Genomic DNA, 12,880 nt, shown 5'->3' with positions numbered 1-12,880 from the left:
TGATTCGATTCGAACCGGTTGCTTGCCTCGAGGACGGATCCGCGAGACAAACGGCCTTTTACAGACGAACTGAGACTGAAAGGAAACGGCCCGAAGACAAGTCAAAAACAGATCGGAACAACAAGTCGGATGGTGAACTTTTTGGGTCCTCCGGGTGTCGCTCTTCCCTCCCACCATATCGTGTAACCTTCTCAGTTCTCGGGAAGACAACACGTACGACGCTAGTTTTCACAGCACTTCGCTTCCCCGATAGTGATACTGGTCCTGGAATGGCGACCGCGGAAGACGACGATGTCAAGGAGTACCGCTGGGAGACCGGCTACGAAAAGACCTGGTAATTAGTAAAAAACCCTTCAAACAAAAACAAAGATTATTATTTACCTCTTCAATACTTCCACCATAGACTATTTTTGCCTTTAATATCCAGTTTTTTCTTAAGTATAGTTAGTAAAATTTAAAAACATTACAGAAAAATTGTGTTCAGGTTATTGATTTAAACAACTTTACCTTGATTTGTCACCTTTGGCTGTTCACATTCTTGTAAAATTTTGGGCTATGTTTAAGCGCATTCTTAGTATTCAAGTTTAGTTGATCAACCGAAGTTGATTGAAATCTGTCGTAAGGACCTTCGGCTCGACTGAGTTTTAACCGGTCAAATTTTTGATGTTCAAGTCACGAGTCATCCCTTCTAAGTTGGAACGTGAATTAAGCTCGATTCATATATACCCCACATAGTGTGTCCATCATGTGACATTGCACAGACACAAGTTTTCACACCACAGACGCTGACCAACAAATTAGAGAGTTGAATGCAAACATACATGTTAAAAACTTTTCAGTTGAATAATTAGATGTGATGTAGATGTAATAGTCGGGGTTTAGGAGCTATTGTATCCTCCGTACTCTGCCTAAAGTACACGGATACAAGGATACTTGATTAATAGGCCCATTTTCAATGGTTGAATCTCTTCTGTGGTCACATTGTACATCCCAAAGCATTTCCTCCTGCGGGTAAGTGTAGCACAGCTCACCCAAAGAGCACTAAACCTGGTGGAGCAATGGTGTTTAAAACAGGGACTTCAAGTCAAAAGCCAGCCCTCAAAAACCACCTTAATCGCTTTCACCAAGAAAAGAAGTATAGAAATACAAGGATTATGCTTCTATAACCAAATGCTGCTATTAAAAAATGAGGTCAAATATCTAGGAATAATCTTTGATAAGAAATTAACCTGGAATCCTCACCTGCAACATACTATAGCAAAAGGTAAAATATCGCTAATGACCACAAGAAGGACATTAGGAAAATCTTGGGGGCTAAAACCGAAAATGGCCTATTGGCTATACACGGGAGTAATAAGACCCAGAATAACTTATGTATCACTAATCTGGTGGGACAAAGCTCAACAAAAAGTAGCTACCCAAACATTAGGCAGCATACAAAGACTAGCAAACCTATGTATCACAGGGGCGATGAGAACAACCCCTACAAACGCATTAGAAACTTTGCTAAACTTACCTCCACTGGAAATATTCATACAAAGAGAGGCTAGGAAAAGCTCACTTAGACTCCAGAAACAATTAAATTGGAAAGGAACTAAACAATTCGGGCATACAACCATAACCAAAAAAATCAGACACCCATTATTAGAAATGGGGACTGATTACATGATCCCGGAAACAATCTTCACAACTTTCTATAAAGTCTCAACGGACTATAAAGGAGAGGAAGAACACAGGAGAGCATCAGATACAATGATATGGTACACAGATAGCTCCAAAACAAACGAAGGAACCGGATCAGGCGTTTTCTGTACAAGCCCAAAACATGAGCAATCAAACTCATTAGGGAAGTACACTTCGGTCTTTCAAGCGGAAATACATGTTGCTTGTGCCCTGGAAAATCTTAAAAGAGGTTGCACTGACAAAAAAATCCTCATAAGATCAGATAGCCAAGCAGCTATTAAAGCATTAGCATGTAAAAGAATCACATCAAAATTAGTCAGTGAATGCATCCAAAATCTCCAAAACCTGGGGAAATACAACAACCTGATGATATCTTGGGTGCCAGGGCACAGGGGAATTTTGGGTAATGAGAAAGCAGACAGACTGGCCAGGGGAGGATCTGCAAGACCATACATAGGCCCCGAACCTATTCTTGGGATAAAAAAACAAACAATAGAATCCTCCATCGCAGAATGGATCCAAGCAAAACAAAAGGAGAAGTGGATAAACTCTAGCGGTGCTAGACATAGTAAACTTATGATGAAACAACCCTCACCGAGACTGGCAAAAACACTGCTGCAATTGGAGATGGCCAAACTCAGAGGAGTGGTAGGACTACTAACCCGTCACTGGCATCTGAGAAAACATCTGCACAACATGGGTATATACAGCGATGATCCCATTTGCAGATTATGTAATGAGGAAGAGAAAACAGCCACCCACAACATCTTCGAATGCGAAGCAACAGCTCAATGGAGGTTTAACCTAACGTACGGAAAAGACTTAGAGAATCAAATTGCAGCAGCAACAGTCAATGATCTGATACTTCTAAGAAGGATTGAGTCTATCGACTGTACTAAGGAACTAGGAAGGTACAATAAGCCGGAAGGCTGCAGTGCCTGGGGAGTACAAACCCCACTTCTTAGTAACCTTTTCCACCATACCAAGTGTAGCACCACAGTTTGTTAATAGGTGTGTAGGTGTCTCCTCTGCAGAATCTGCATATGCCATCCTGGATTATTCCAATCTTCTTTAAATGTCCATTTAGTTTGCAGAGCCCTGTTAAGAATCCTGTTAGAATTCGCAGTTTATTCCTGCTGACTTGGACACATTCTGTGATTTCTTTTCTTCCGAAATTTGTTAGGATATTCTTGGATTGCCTGTTCCAATGAGTGAATTCCATTGTTCCTTCATTTTCTTTTTGTCCTTATGTCTGAGATACTCATTGATAGTGTGGGTTCCAATGGCACAGAAGGGTTCGGGTCCTATCAGCGGTGTAGCAGATTCTTGCCTTGCAAGGGAGTCCGCTTTCTCGTTGCCTTCTACTCCCATGTAGAAGCTGACTTTGTTCTGTGTACCTAATATGTTTAATTTGGTTTTGCAGTTCAACACCATCTTTTAAATAAGAGATTTGAGCTTAGTGCTTTGATAGTTGCTTGGCTATCTGACATGATAGCTATTGTTCTCGTTTTTGTACCCTTTAGTCAAGTTGAGTTAGTCAGTTAGATGTGATAGCAATAATTTTACTTGAAGATGAAGAAGGAAGTGTTTTTGTAGATTTATAGATCAACTTATGCAGATAATGTTCTCTTGGTTGTTATCAGGGATGAGGTCAAATAAAATATTTTCTTTGTCTAGCTTTCAGAACTTTATTGTACCTTCTTCAGGGCTTGATTTTTAATCAGAAGTATATAAACTTAAATTCTTTTTATTTTCTTGTTAACACTGAAAACCTTTTCACTTTTGTCTTCCGGTTGCTAGCCTCGAGGACAGATCCGTGAGAAAAAACGGCCTTTTACAGATGAAATGAGACAGAATGGAAATGGCCCAAAAACAAATCAAAAACAGTTCGGGACGACAAGTTGGATGGAATGACTAGACTAGTTTTATATATCACAGACAGTAAGAATAAAAACAACAATGACTAGTGTGAGGTCCACCTTACAAATCCACTGCTTTTGGTTGCTCCTTCCTTAACCTTTGGACTTCAATTTTGACTACAGTTCCTACAATTTAACACCGAGGATGGTTAATTTTCCCCCTTTTTATTTTATTTAATATGTCTCATTTATAGTTTTTTTGCATTTACATTTAAGTGCTTATTTATGTAATCATTTTTATATGAATTTTGCCAATTTTTGTACTTTTTTGTTACTCAAGGGGACCCAAAGCCAGAAGAAAATTTATTTTTTCTTCAAATTTCACCAGTGATAACCAGACATAATTATCTACAATCACTTAAGTCATATAGAATGGAATATCCTCAAACCAATTCAATTCAATTTTTGTTTTTCATCACTACAATGTAAAAATTTCAAAATAAAAAATATTCACTAATGCCACAGGCACGCACCACTTCAGATAAAATAATTCATATTAAGAGTGCCAATGCTACAGACATGCACAGACACATGCCAGCACAGTTCAAATATTATTTACAACTAAATTCACTAATTTTCGTGGTCCTCTTGGCCGATTAATATCATTCAATTAATTAAGGTTTTTAGTTGAGATAAAAAAGTCAGTGTCACGAGCGGGATTCAAACCTACGACCTTCGTCTTGAATTTTCCCTCCTTTTTCCCATTTTTCAAAAAGGTTCAAAAGGTGGAGTTGAGATGGGAAGTTAATGCCCGAGTGGATCGAAGTCACGATAGCTCAAGTGGTAGGGTAGCAGCGTATCAAGCCGAAGGTCGTGGGTTCGAATCCCGCTCGTGACACTGATTTTTTTATCCCAACTAAAAACCTTAATTAATTGAATTATTTACAACATTACTGGCTCAATAGAAATGATGAATGATGGAGGGAGTGCGGTATTCAATCCTTTTTTAAAAAAGGATTACTGGCTCAATTCCTGTAAATGTGAATGTAGATAATATATGTAACAATTTCTGTGTGACTTAGCTGGTACATGCTGGAAACGCTGCCTGTTGGTATATATAAATCAAGATTTAGCGATGGACTTGAAATGTGTGATCTTCTCAAAGTTCTTGACAGTTCCTCTCTGAAGATGGTGCATTGAAAAAGCACGTTTGAGTAGACCTCACAAGTGACTCAGTATCAGTTCAGCATGAGTTGCAGCCCAATTCCTAGCATCACCTCTGGTTGTGTTTCCTGTTGAACTTTTACAATAGGAGTGATTTTTTTAAACCCATCCACCTCCCCACTGTACCTAAGGGAGACCCCATACCGGCTGACCATGGCCACTAAACAGGTTCCTTTGGTATGTAAAATTAGGGGATCTTACTGTACTTAACGGTTTCCACCAACTTTGCCTAAAAGGTGAGGCCCGAGGAAGGTAGGGAAATATTTTTCTTATTATCATGTTACGTATTCTAATAGTTCTTCTTGCTGGTTAATCATTTTGAAAATATTTTCAATAAAACTATATACATAATATTTTAATAAATGTGGGAATAAGGAGTAACCAGCCTGGAATTAAAAGTTCAGGATAGCGCTAAACTTAATTATCACTAAAAATTAATAAACTAGTCAGGTACTACAGCTCAGCTAACAGACAAGGGCCTCAAAGGTGTTCTTTTTCTTTGATCAGTTAATTGAGGTGACCGTACAGCAGAAGAGCAGCTTTAAAGAGTCTCTCGCACTCTCTTAGAGGTGACAATTGAACAGTGTGCTGGCAATTTTATCATAAACATTACTGCCTTTGGAATTTCCGGATTTTTTATTGCAAAATTAGGTTCTTTTTATAAACTTTCGCATCTTTTGAAAAGCAATGTTTTATTTTATAAAAGCCTCCATTCACAAACAGTATCGTTTGTACAAGGTCAATAGCATAACTTTATGAGAATTTAAAAAAAATCTGTTATTGAATTTGATATTTTAAAGGGAGGCAATTAAAGAAGATGACAAGGGCAACCTTGAGGCGTCTGTCACGGACATTATACAAAGGGCAAAACGAAAGGCCCAGATGGAAAGAAAGGGCCCGTGCAGGCTTGGAATGATGAGGCATATGTATATCATTCTCGATGCTTCAGATGCCATGCTCGACCAAGATCTCAAACCAACTCGTCAGCTTTGCACCCTCAAGGTATAAATGTTTCATAAATTAATTTTCGAATTAATGCCTGTTCAAATAAACTTTTTTTTTCTTTTTTCTTAGCTGCTTGAAAACTTCACGGAAGAATTTCTTTACGAGAGTCCTCTCAGCCAGCTCGGCTTTATCCTGACAAGGAACAAACGTGCAGAAAAGGTTTGTTGATTCGGTTCAACAATTTACCTTTTTTTTTAAACTTTTTTTTTTATTTGTGCGTAGTTTTCAGAATTGTCTGGTAATACAAAAAAACACCTGGAAAACCTGAAATTGCACTACAGCTCACCTACGGCGTGTTCTGGTGAGCCTTCTTTGCAAAATGCACTGGAATTGGCTATCTCTTCGCTTCGCAACATGCCAAACCATGCCATCAGGGAGGTCTTGATTATAATGGGTAGCTTGACGACATGTGATCCTGGTGATATAAATGTGACAATTGATGTAATTTGGCTATATTGTTTATTAAATGTCTGAAACTAGCCTTTTTTTTTTGTCTATCACTTGTAGTTTATACATGTAAACAATTGAGAAAAATTATATGCTACTTTGGTCACAAATTCAAGTTTAATAAATTAAAAGTTATTTTATTTTGAATTTCAGACTTTAAGAAACACAGGAATAAGAGTTTCAGTTATTGGAATAGGTGCTGAAGTAAGGCTGAGAAGGCACATGTGCCTCATGACAGGAGGGACTTATTCTGTGATGCTCGACGATGTACATTTTAAACACTTGCTTCTACAGCATGTCTTGCCACCACCTGCTACACCGTCAGCTTCTGAAAGCGCATTGATTAAAATGGGCTTCCCTCACCATGGAGTGACTAATACTAAGACTACATCGATTGCCATGTGCATGTGGTATGTCACATAACACTTTATTTTTTAAAATTCCTTATTAATGAATTATTTCACAGCCATTTAGATGCAGAAGAAGGTAGTAAACTGGAAGGCGGCGGTTACCTGTGCCCGCAGTGCAGGAGTAAATATTGCGAGTTGCCGGTTGAGTGCAAGGTGTGCGGGCTGACTCTGGTCTCTGCACCACATCTGGCTAGGTCGTACCACCACTTGTTTCCTGTCCTGCCGTTCAGTCAAATAACGTTCAAGAGCCTCAGACGAAATGAAGGATTTTGCTTTGCTTGTCTCGTCCAATTTAAAGAAATTGATAAATATGTGAGTACAAGTTTTCTTGATACCCAAATGAACAAATTTGAAAATATATTAATATGGTTTATATGGAAAAGTTTGTTGCTAATATTTTTTTTCTATCCTTTGATAAAAAAATTAGTATTTTTTAAGTGTTATAATAATGTGTGGTGATTAGTGACCGTTAGTCGATGATTATTTGGAAATCGTGAGATGCGGTCTGGTGTGATGTAGGTTTCAGAAAAATATTTTCTTTATCGTGCTGACATTTCAATCTTTCAATTAATTAAGGTTTTTATCTCAACTAAAAACCTTAATTAATTGTAAGATATTAATTGGTCAAGCGGACCACGAAACTAGTGAATTTAATAAGTTTAAAATGAAGTATACCTTCACTAAAGCTCTTCGTGGCCATTTCATTTGTCGCCGAGAATCAAATTGATTACATGACATTTGAAAAATGGCAAAAAGGAGGTAAAATTCAAAAGGTGGGGTTAAGATGGGAAGTTAGTGTCTGAGTGGATTGAGGTCACGATAGCTCAAGTGGTAGAGCAGCGCCGTATCTAGCCGAAGATCGTGGGTTCGAATCCCGCTCGTGCCATTGACTTTTTTAACTCAATTAAAAACCTTAATTAATTGTTAGATATTAATTGGTCAAGCAGACCACGAAACTAGTGAATTTAGTTTCGATCTTTATTGAGATCATCTTCAGGGCCTGGGATTTACAAACATTGTTTAAATTTAACAAATACATTTAGGATGTGGAAAAATGTGAAGTTATACATTGCAAAAAATATTTTTTTATATTCAATCAAAGTATTTCTACTCACTCAAAGTGTTTGTCTTCTCTGTAATTGTGCCATTTTTGCGTGTCGTGTTGAGAGTGCTAGTGAGATATTGCTGTTTTATGTTTATGTACGTTGGATTTTGAAGGGGTGGGGAAGGAAGTTGGTATAGAAAGACATTTTTGTATAAGTAGTTGGCTTCTTTGAGGTGAAAAGAGCAGACAAAGGAACAAGACAGTTGTGCAGAAAATAAACACTTTAAGTGAGTAGAAATACTTTAATTGAATTTAAAAAAAATATTTTTTGCATTGTATAAATTTGCATCCAAACAGTTTTATCCTGGGCAATTTTTTTTTATTTTTATTTAATACTTTTTATATTTATTTATATTCAACTGTCTCACATGTTAGAAGAAGAGTTTAAGAATATTTTGAAATATTTTTGAAGTATTTTTCTGCATAGGCATTGGCTCAAACAATTCCTCCTGGGTATATTCTATTTTCTTAAACTTGCTCACATGGTGTGAAAAAGTATTTGATTAATGTCATAAAATTAATTAACAAGTGTTTTTGCCTTAAAAACCAACCCAAAACTGCCTTAAATATAAAATCCTTACTCACCATTTATAATGAACTCTGGTAAAGAATGTTCCATTTAGGAAATTGTTCAGAAATAAATAAATTCTATATGTCAATAGAGTCAACTCCAAATTTAGACTTTGTTCTGGGGGGGGGCTCTTCTGAAAAGGTAACGAGATGACAACAGGTCTGAAGTGGCAAAATTTCCCAAGCCTGTATGCAATTTTTTGAAGTTTTGAACGAAACTGGACCTGAAGGTCACAAATAGGTCTTTTCTGTTTGTCCTAGAGGCAAAAGTTCATAGTGCATATGTTCCAGAAAAATTGTGAGTACACCTATTCTCAGATGGAGGTCAAGCTCATGTTGACGGAAAAAGAGAATTTCATAAAGGTTGTAGGTTGAAATTGGGATTTGATGTCTTGTAGGACTGAAAGTCACGATAGCCTCAGAGTATTTATCTGATAGCTGTATGTTTTTCGTTACACTAGTTTTTCATCTTAACCTTCTTTGCATAAATTGTATACTTAAGGAAAAAATGATAAATTGAGAACGTCAGTGATATGAGAAATTAAAATTATTGTAGAGCAAGTAATATCATTTTTCTTCCCTAGTGATAATTTTAAAAATGGATCTACTTGAAGTAGATGGAATGGATCAAGTTGAAAGTAATTTGAATCAGTTTTAACAAGTTTCAATAAAAATTTATAACTTTAATTTGCAAACCATTGAATTTCTTTCTTATAAATGATTGATTCTACCTATCTAAATATGGTTTTACTTCATTTTACGTATTTAGTCCATTATATTTAGTGGTCTAATGACTAAATTACATCTTTCAATTAATTAATCTTTTTATGTAAGGTTTTGGTTGAAATGAAATTGCTCGTGACACTAACTTTTTCATTTCAACCAAAAAGAAGTAAGTAAAATTTCAAAACATAAAAAGAAGTAATTTGATCAATAGACCACTAAATATAATGAAATATAAGGAAAGTTGAATCGTGAGAATGCTCAGGTCTTTTTAGACCCAATATTTTTCAAACTGAAAAACTACAATAATAAGTTTTTGAATGTTTATGTATTTTTATTATTTATTATTTCGGAATATTAGCATTTAGTATATACATAAGTGACATAAATAAAAAATTTCATATGTACTCTAAAATTTTATTTACATTATATAATTCAAATACAAATTTTCATGTGTAGGTATGATAAAAAATTTTTTCACATAATTTCATTTTCTCATAATTTTGTAACTATAACTTTATGAATACCCTACATAACAAGTATTCCATTTTTGATCACCACTGAATGTTTAGCATATACGATTTGCTTGCATTTGTCACATCTGGTAAAATGCTTATTATCGTTACCAGAGGAAAGACAGCATCGACCATCAAGAAAAACATTTTTGTTCTTCCTACCTCCAAAACTTTCAAAATATCAGAGTTAGCATCTATTTAACTCACTTTCTGTGTGAAATGGAAATGTGAGAGCTTTGGTATAAACCAGTGGTTCCCAAAGTGGTCCCCCAAGGGTCCCCAGTATCATTCAGGGGATCCGTGGAAAATTAAAATTGATTTGGGAGTCTCTGAACAACGTCGGGGGTCTGTGCAAGGTTTAATATAAAATAAATTATAATATAAAATAATATAATATAAAACAGAAGTAAGTTGGTTATCTAAAAGTGCATGTTTAAATTTTTATGCGCTCTTTGATTCGGTGTTGGAATTCCTGGAAACCAAAGACAATGATTTGCGCCACAATTTAATTAACTTAAAAAATGACATAGCCTACATGTCTGAGTTATTTGCAAATTCACTAATTTCGTCGTCCGCTTGACCAATTAATATATTACAATTTATTAAGGTTTTTAGTTGAGATAAAAAAGTCAATGGCACGAGCGGGATTCGAACCCACGATCTTCGGCTAGATACGACGCTGCTCTACCACTTGAGCTATCGTGGCCTCGATCCACCCCCACCTTTTTGAATTTTCCCTCCTTGAAAAATGGCAAAAAAGGAGGGGTTGAGATGGGAAGTTAGTGTCCAGGTGGATCGAGGTCACGATAGCTCAAGTGGTAGAGCAGCGACGTATCTAGCCGAAGATCGTGGGTTCAAATCCCGCTTGTGCCATTGACTTTTTTATCTCAACTAAAAACCTTAATTATTTGCAAAATTTAACGAAACTAATTTGAAACTACAAGGTGACCAATTAAATTTAATCAAAACTAAAAGCGTAATATCTGCGTTTGTTGCAAAACTTTTTCTTTACAAACAAAACTTGGGAAGAGGAGAATGCTCTCAGTTTCCAAATATTTCGAAATTGCAAATTAGAGATGAAAATTTCCTCGCTTACCGTCTACACTTAACGGCTCTTCATATAGACCTGAACCAAAGATTTGAAGACATTCTTCACTTGGATATTCCCGACTGGGTGTTGAACACAGTTGAATCCATACTAATACAGGAGCAGCTTATTGAAATATCCACAAATGAGGAACTTAAACCAATGTTTGAACAAGGATACCACAAATTCTTGTTACAAAAACAGATCCCAATTTTATATCCTGCATTATGGGCTATTGTACAGGAGTTGTTGACTGCTTTCCCGTCTTTCTATTGGGGAGAACGTGGATTCAGTTCCATTATAAACCTCATCACAAAAGAAAGAAACCGATTAGAAATTATATGCTCATAACATCTCATCACGTTCATCCAAGTCATTAATTTTTTTATATTTTATTTTAAACAAAAGTAATTATTATAATTTATATATTTATAATTTATAATTTCAAAAGTACTAGTTCAACAAAACGGTTTTTTAATTTGTAATTTTATATTGTTTTTTTATGAGGCTTTTTCACTTGGGGGTCCGTGGGCAATTTTTGACTATAAAAAGGGGTCCATGGGTCAAAAAAGTTTGGGAACCACTGGTGTAAACGGAAAAACCAGGACAATAGTCGAAGGGTAAGGGATTAGGGTGCAAATAATAGCGCTAAGCCAATCCTTTTTCCTACAAGAGTGAGGAATTTGAAAAATAACATACAAAATTTTATACTAGAAAAAAAAAATTATGACGTGAGCTGTGATCGGTGACAGGCATCTTTTTATCTACAAAATAGTACTAACAGTTAACATTTTTACTTCATTTGGGATTTGTTGGAACTAATCAGACCAATGTGCATTTTACTTGTTTTATTTAATTGATCGACATCTGCCTCCCCTCATCAGTCTTGAGTTTCTAAAATGTACAGATTTACTTATTATTTTACAAAACAGTTTTTTATTACAGTTAAATATTTATAAAAAGAACATTACTTTTGTAAAGTAACATTTGTAAAGTAATATACAACCTGTACATTTTAGAAACTCAAGACTGACGAGGGGAGACAGATGCCCCGAAATCGATCTCTTAAATAACGCAAGTAAAAAGCACATTGGTCGATTAATTCCTACACATCCCAAATGAAGTAACCTGAAAAAAGAAAAAACAAAGTTAGTTACATTTTTGTTCAAAGGTTTTAAAGAAAATTACGTTTAGGAAAGCCCTAATAGAGGAGTACACTAGAGGGTACATAAAAAAGAAGAAAAAAAAGATAACATAAGCAGGAAAAAAACATTATCTGTTATCGCAACAGCAACACAAGAGTTAAGTAAAAAGTAATAGAAAAATCAACAAGCTTAATGGCATCGGTTAAATTACGGTTACATACGCTTTCATTCATTTACAGTTGTCCCTAGTCGAGTTGAAAATGGGAACCTGAATGAATGAATCATTATGTATGTATGTTACTGTATTGTATTTTCCTTATCGAAAAAAAGTGAAATATTTGAATATTCATATATAACATTGAAGATACACACACACACAATACAGAAAGAGTCTCATTTGTATGCAAATAGAAGAAAATACGTCTCATTATCTGCAGTGGTGCTTGGTATATATTCCTGCAGATAACAAGAATTTATTTAGCTTTTTGAATTTTGTATTTAACTAATCACATACATATTAACAGTTCACAAGGTTAACTTATATAGGATTAGAGTTGAATACCATCTATTTAAAAAGTAAACATTAATAGTGCAATCCTAGAAAAGGTCTGGTCCGCATTAAAATCAAACCAATAACAACAACACTGAACTCATAACAAACGAGATTAGATTTAAATAATGTCAAGGCTTTTTATTCATCCTTGTATTTTATAACTCTTTCTAACTTCACATTAAACTGTACTATACACAGTTCAGTTTTTCCAAGACCCCTAAATGTGTTACATTTTTCAAATATTTATTTTAATTTTAGTTTCCTCTTAACTTTATAACTCTTAAGTTTCTATATTACTTAAGCTGATTCTTTACACAAATCAATCTGTATTTTTGTAAATTGTATGATTTTTTTTACAGATTTTCAGATGTGATACATGCTCGAGAGTTTTTTGCATTGACTGTGATATGTTTGTACATGACACACTTCACACGTGCCCGGGATGTGCAACGAACCAAAAGAAATTTCAACAGATTGATGAAAATTCTTGATTCTTTATATCAAAAATGTATATAATTTATTTAATAAAATATCGTTTACAATTTTTTTTTGTT

General features: G+C 35.2%; 1 protein-coding gene across 1 annotated transcript; it reads left to right on the top strand.

Moving 5' to 3' along the window:
* The first annotated feature begins 22 nt into the window (after window positions 1-22).
* LOC106668282 (general transcription factor IIH subunit 2) lies at window positions 23-12,853 on the top strand. Its single transcript, XM_014396892.2, has 7 exons — window positions 23-334; window positions 5,567-5,768; window positions 5,841-5,930; window positions 5,994-6,212; window positions 6,372-6,628; window positions 6,685-6,940; window positions 12,686-12,853. Exons 1-7 carry the CDS (start codon window positions 270-272, stop codon window positions 12,815-12,817), a joined length of 1,221 nt encoding a protein of 406 aa, XP_014252378.1. The 5' UTR covers window positions 23-269; the 3' UTR covers window positions 12,818-12,853.
* Window positions 12,854-12,880: the final 27 nt, after the last annotated feature.

Source organism: Cimex lectularius, unplaced genomic scaffold, assembly GCF_000648675.2.
Source record: "Cimex lectularius strain Harlan isolate CLEC.00 unplaced genomic scaffold, Clec_2.1 scaffold163, whole genome shotgun sequence".
Classification (NCBI taxonomy): domain Eukaryota; kingdom Metazoa; phylum Arthropoda; class Insecta; order Hemiptera; family Cimicidae; genus Cimex; species Cimex lectularius.
Note: the sequence above shows the minus strand (reverse complement) of the source record. Positions and strands in the feature narration are given on the sequence as shown.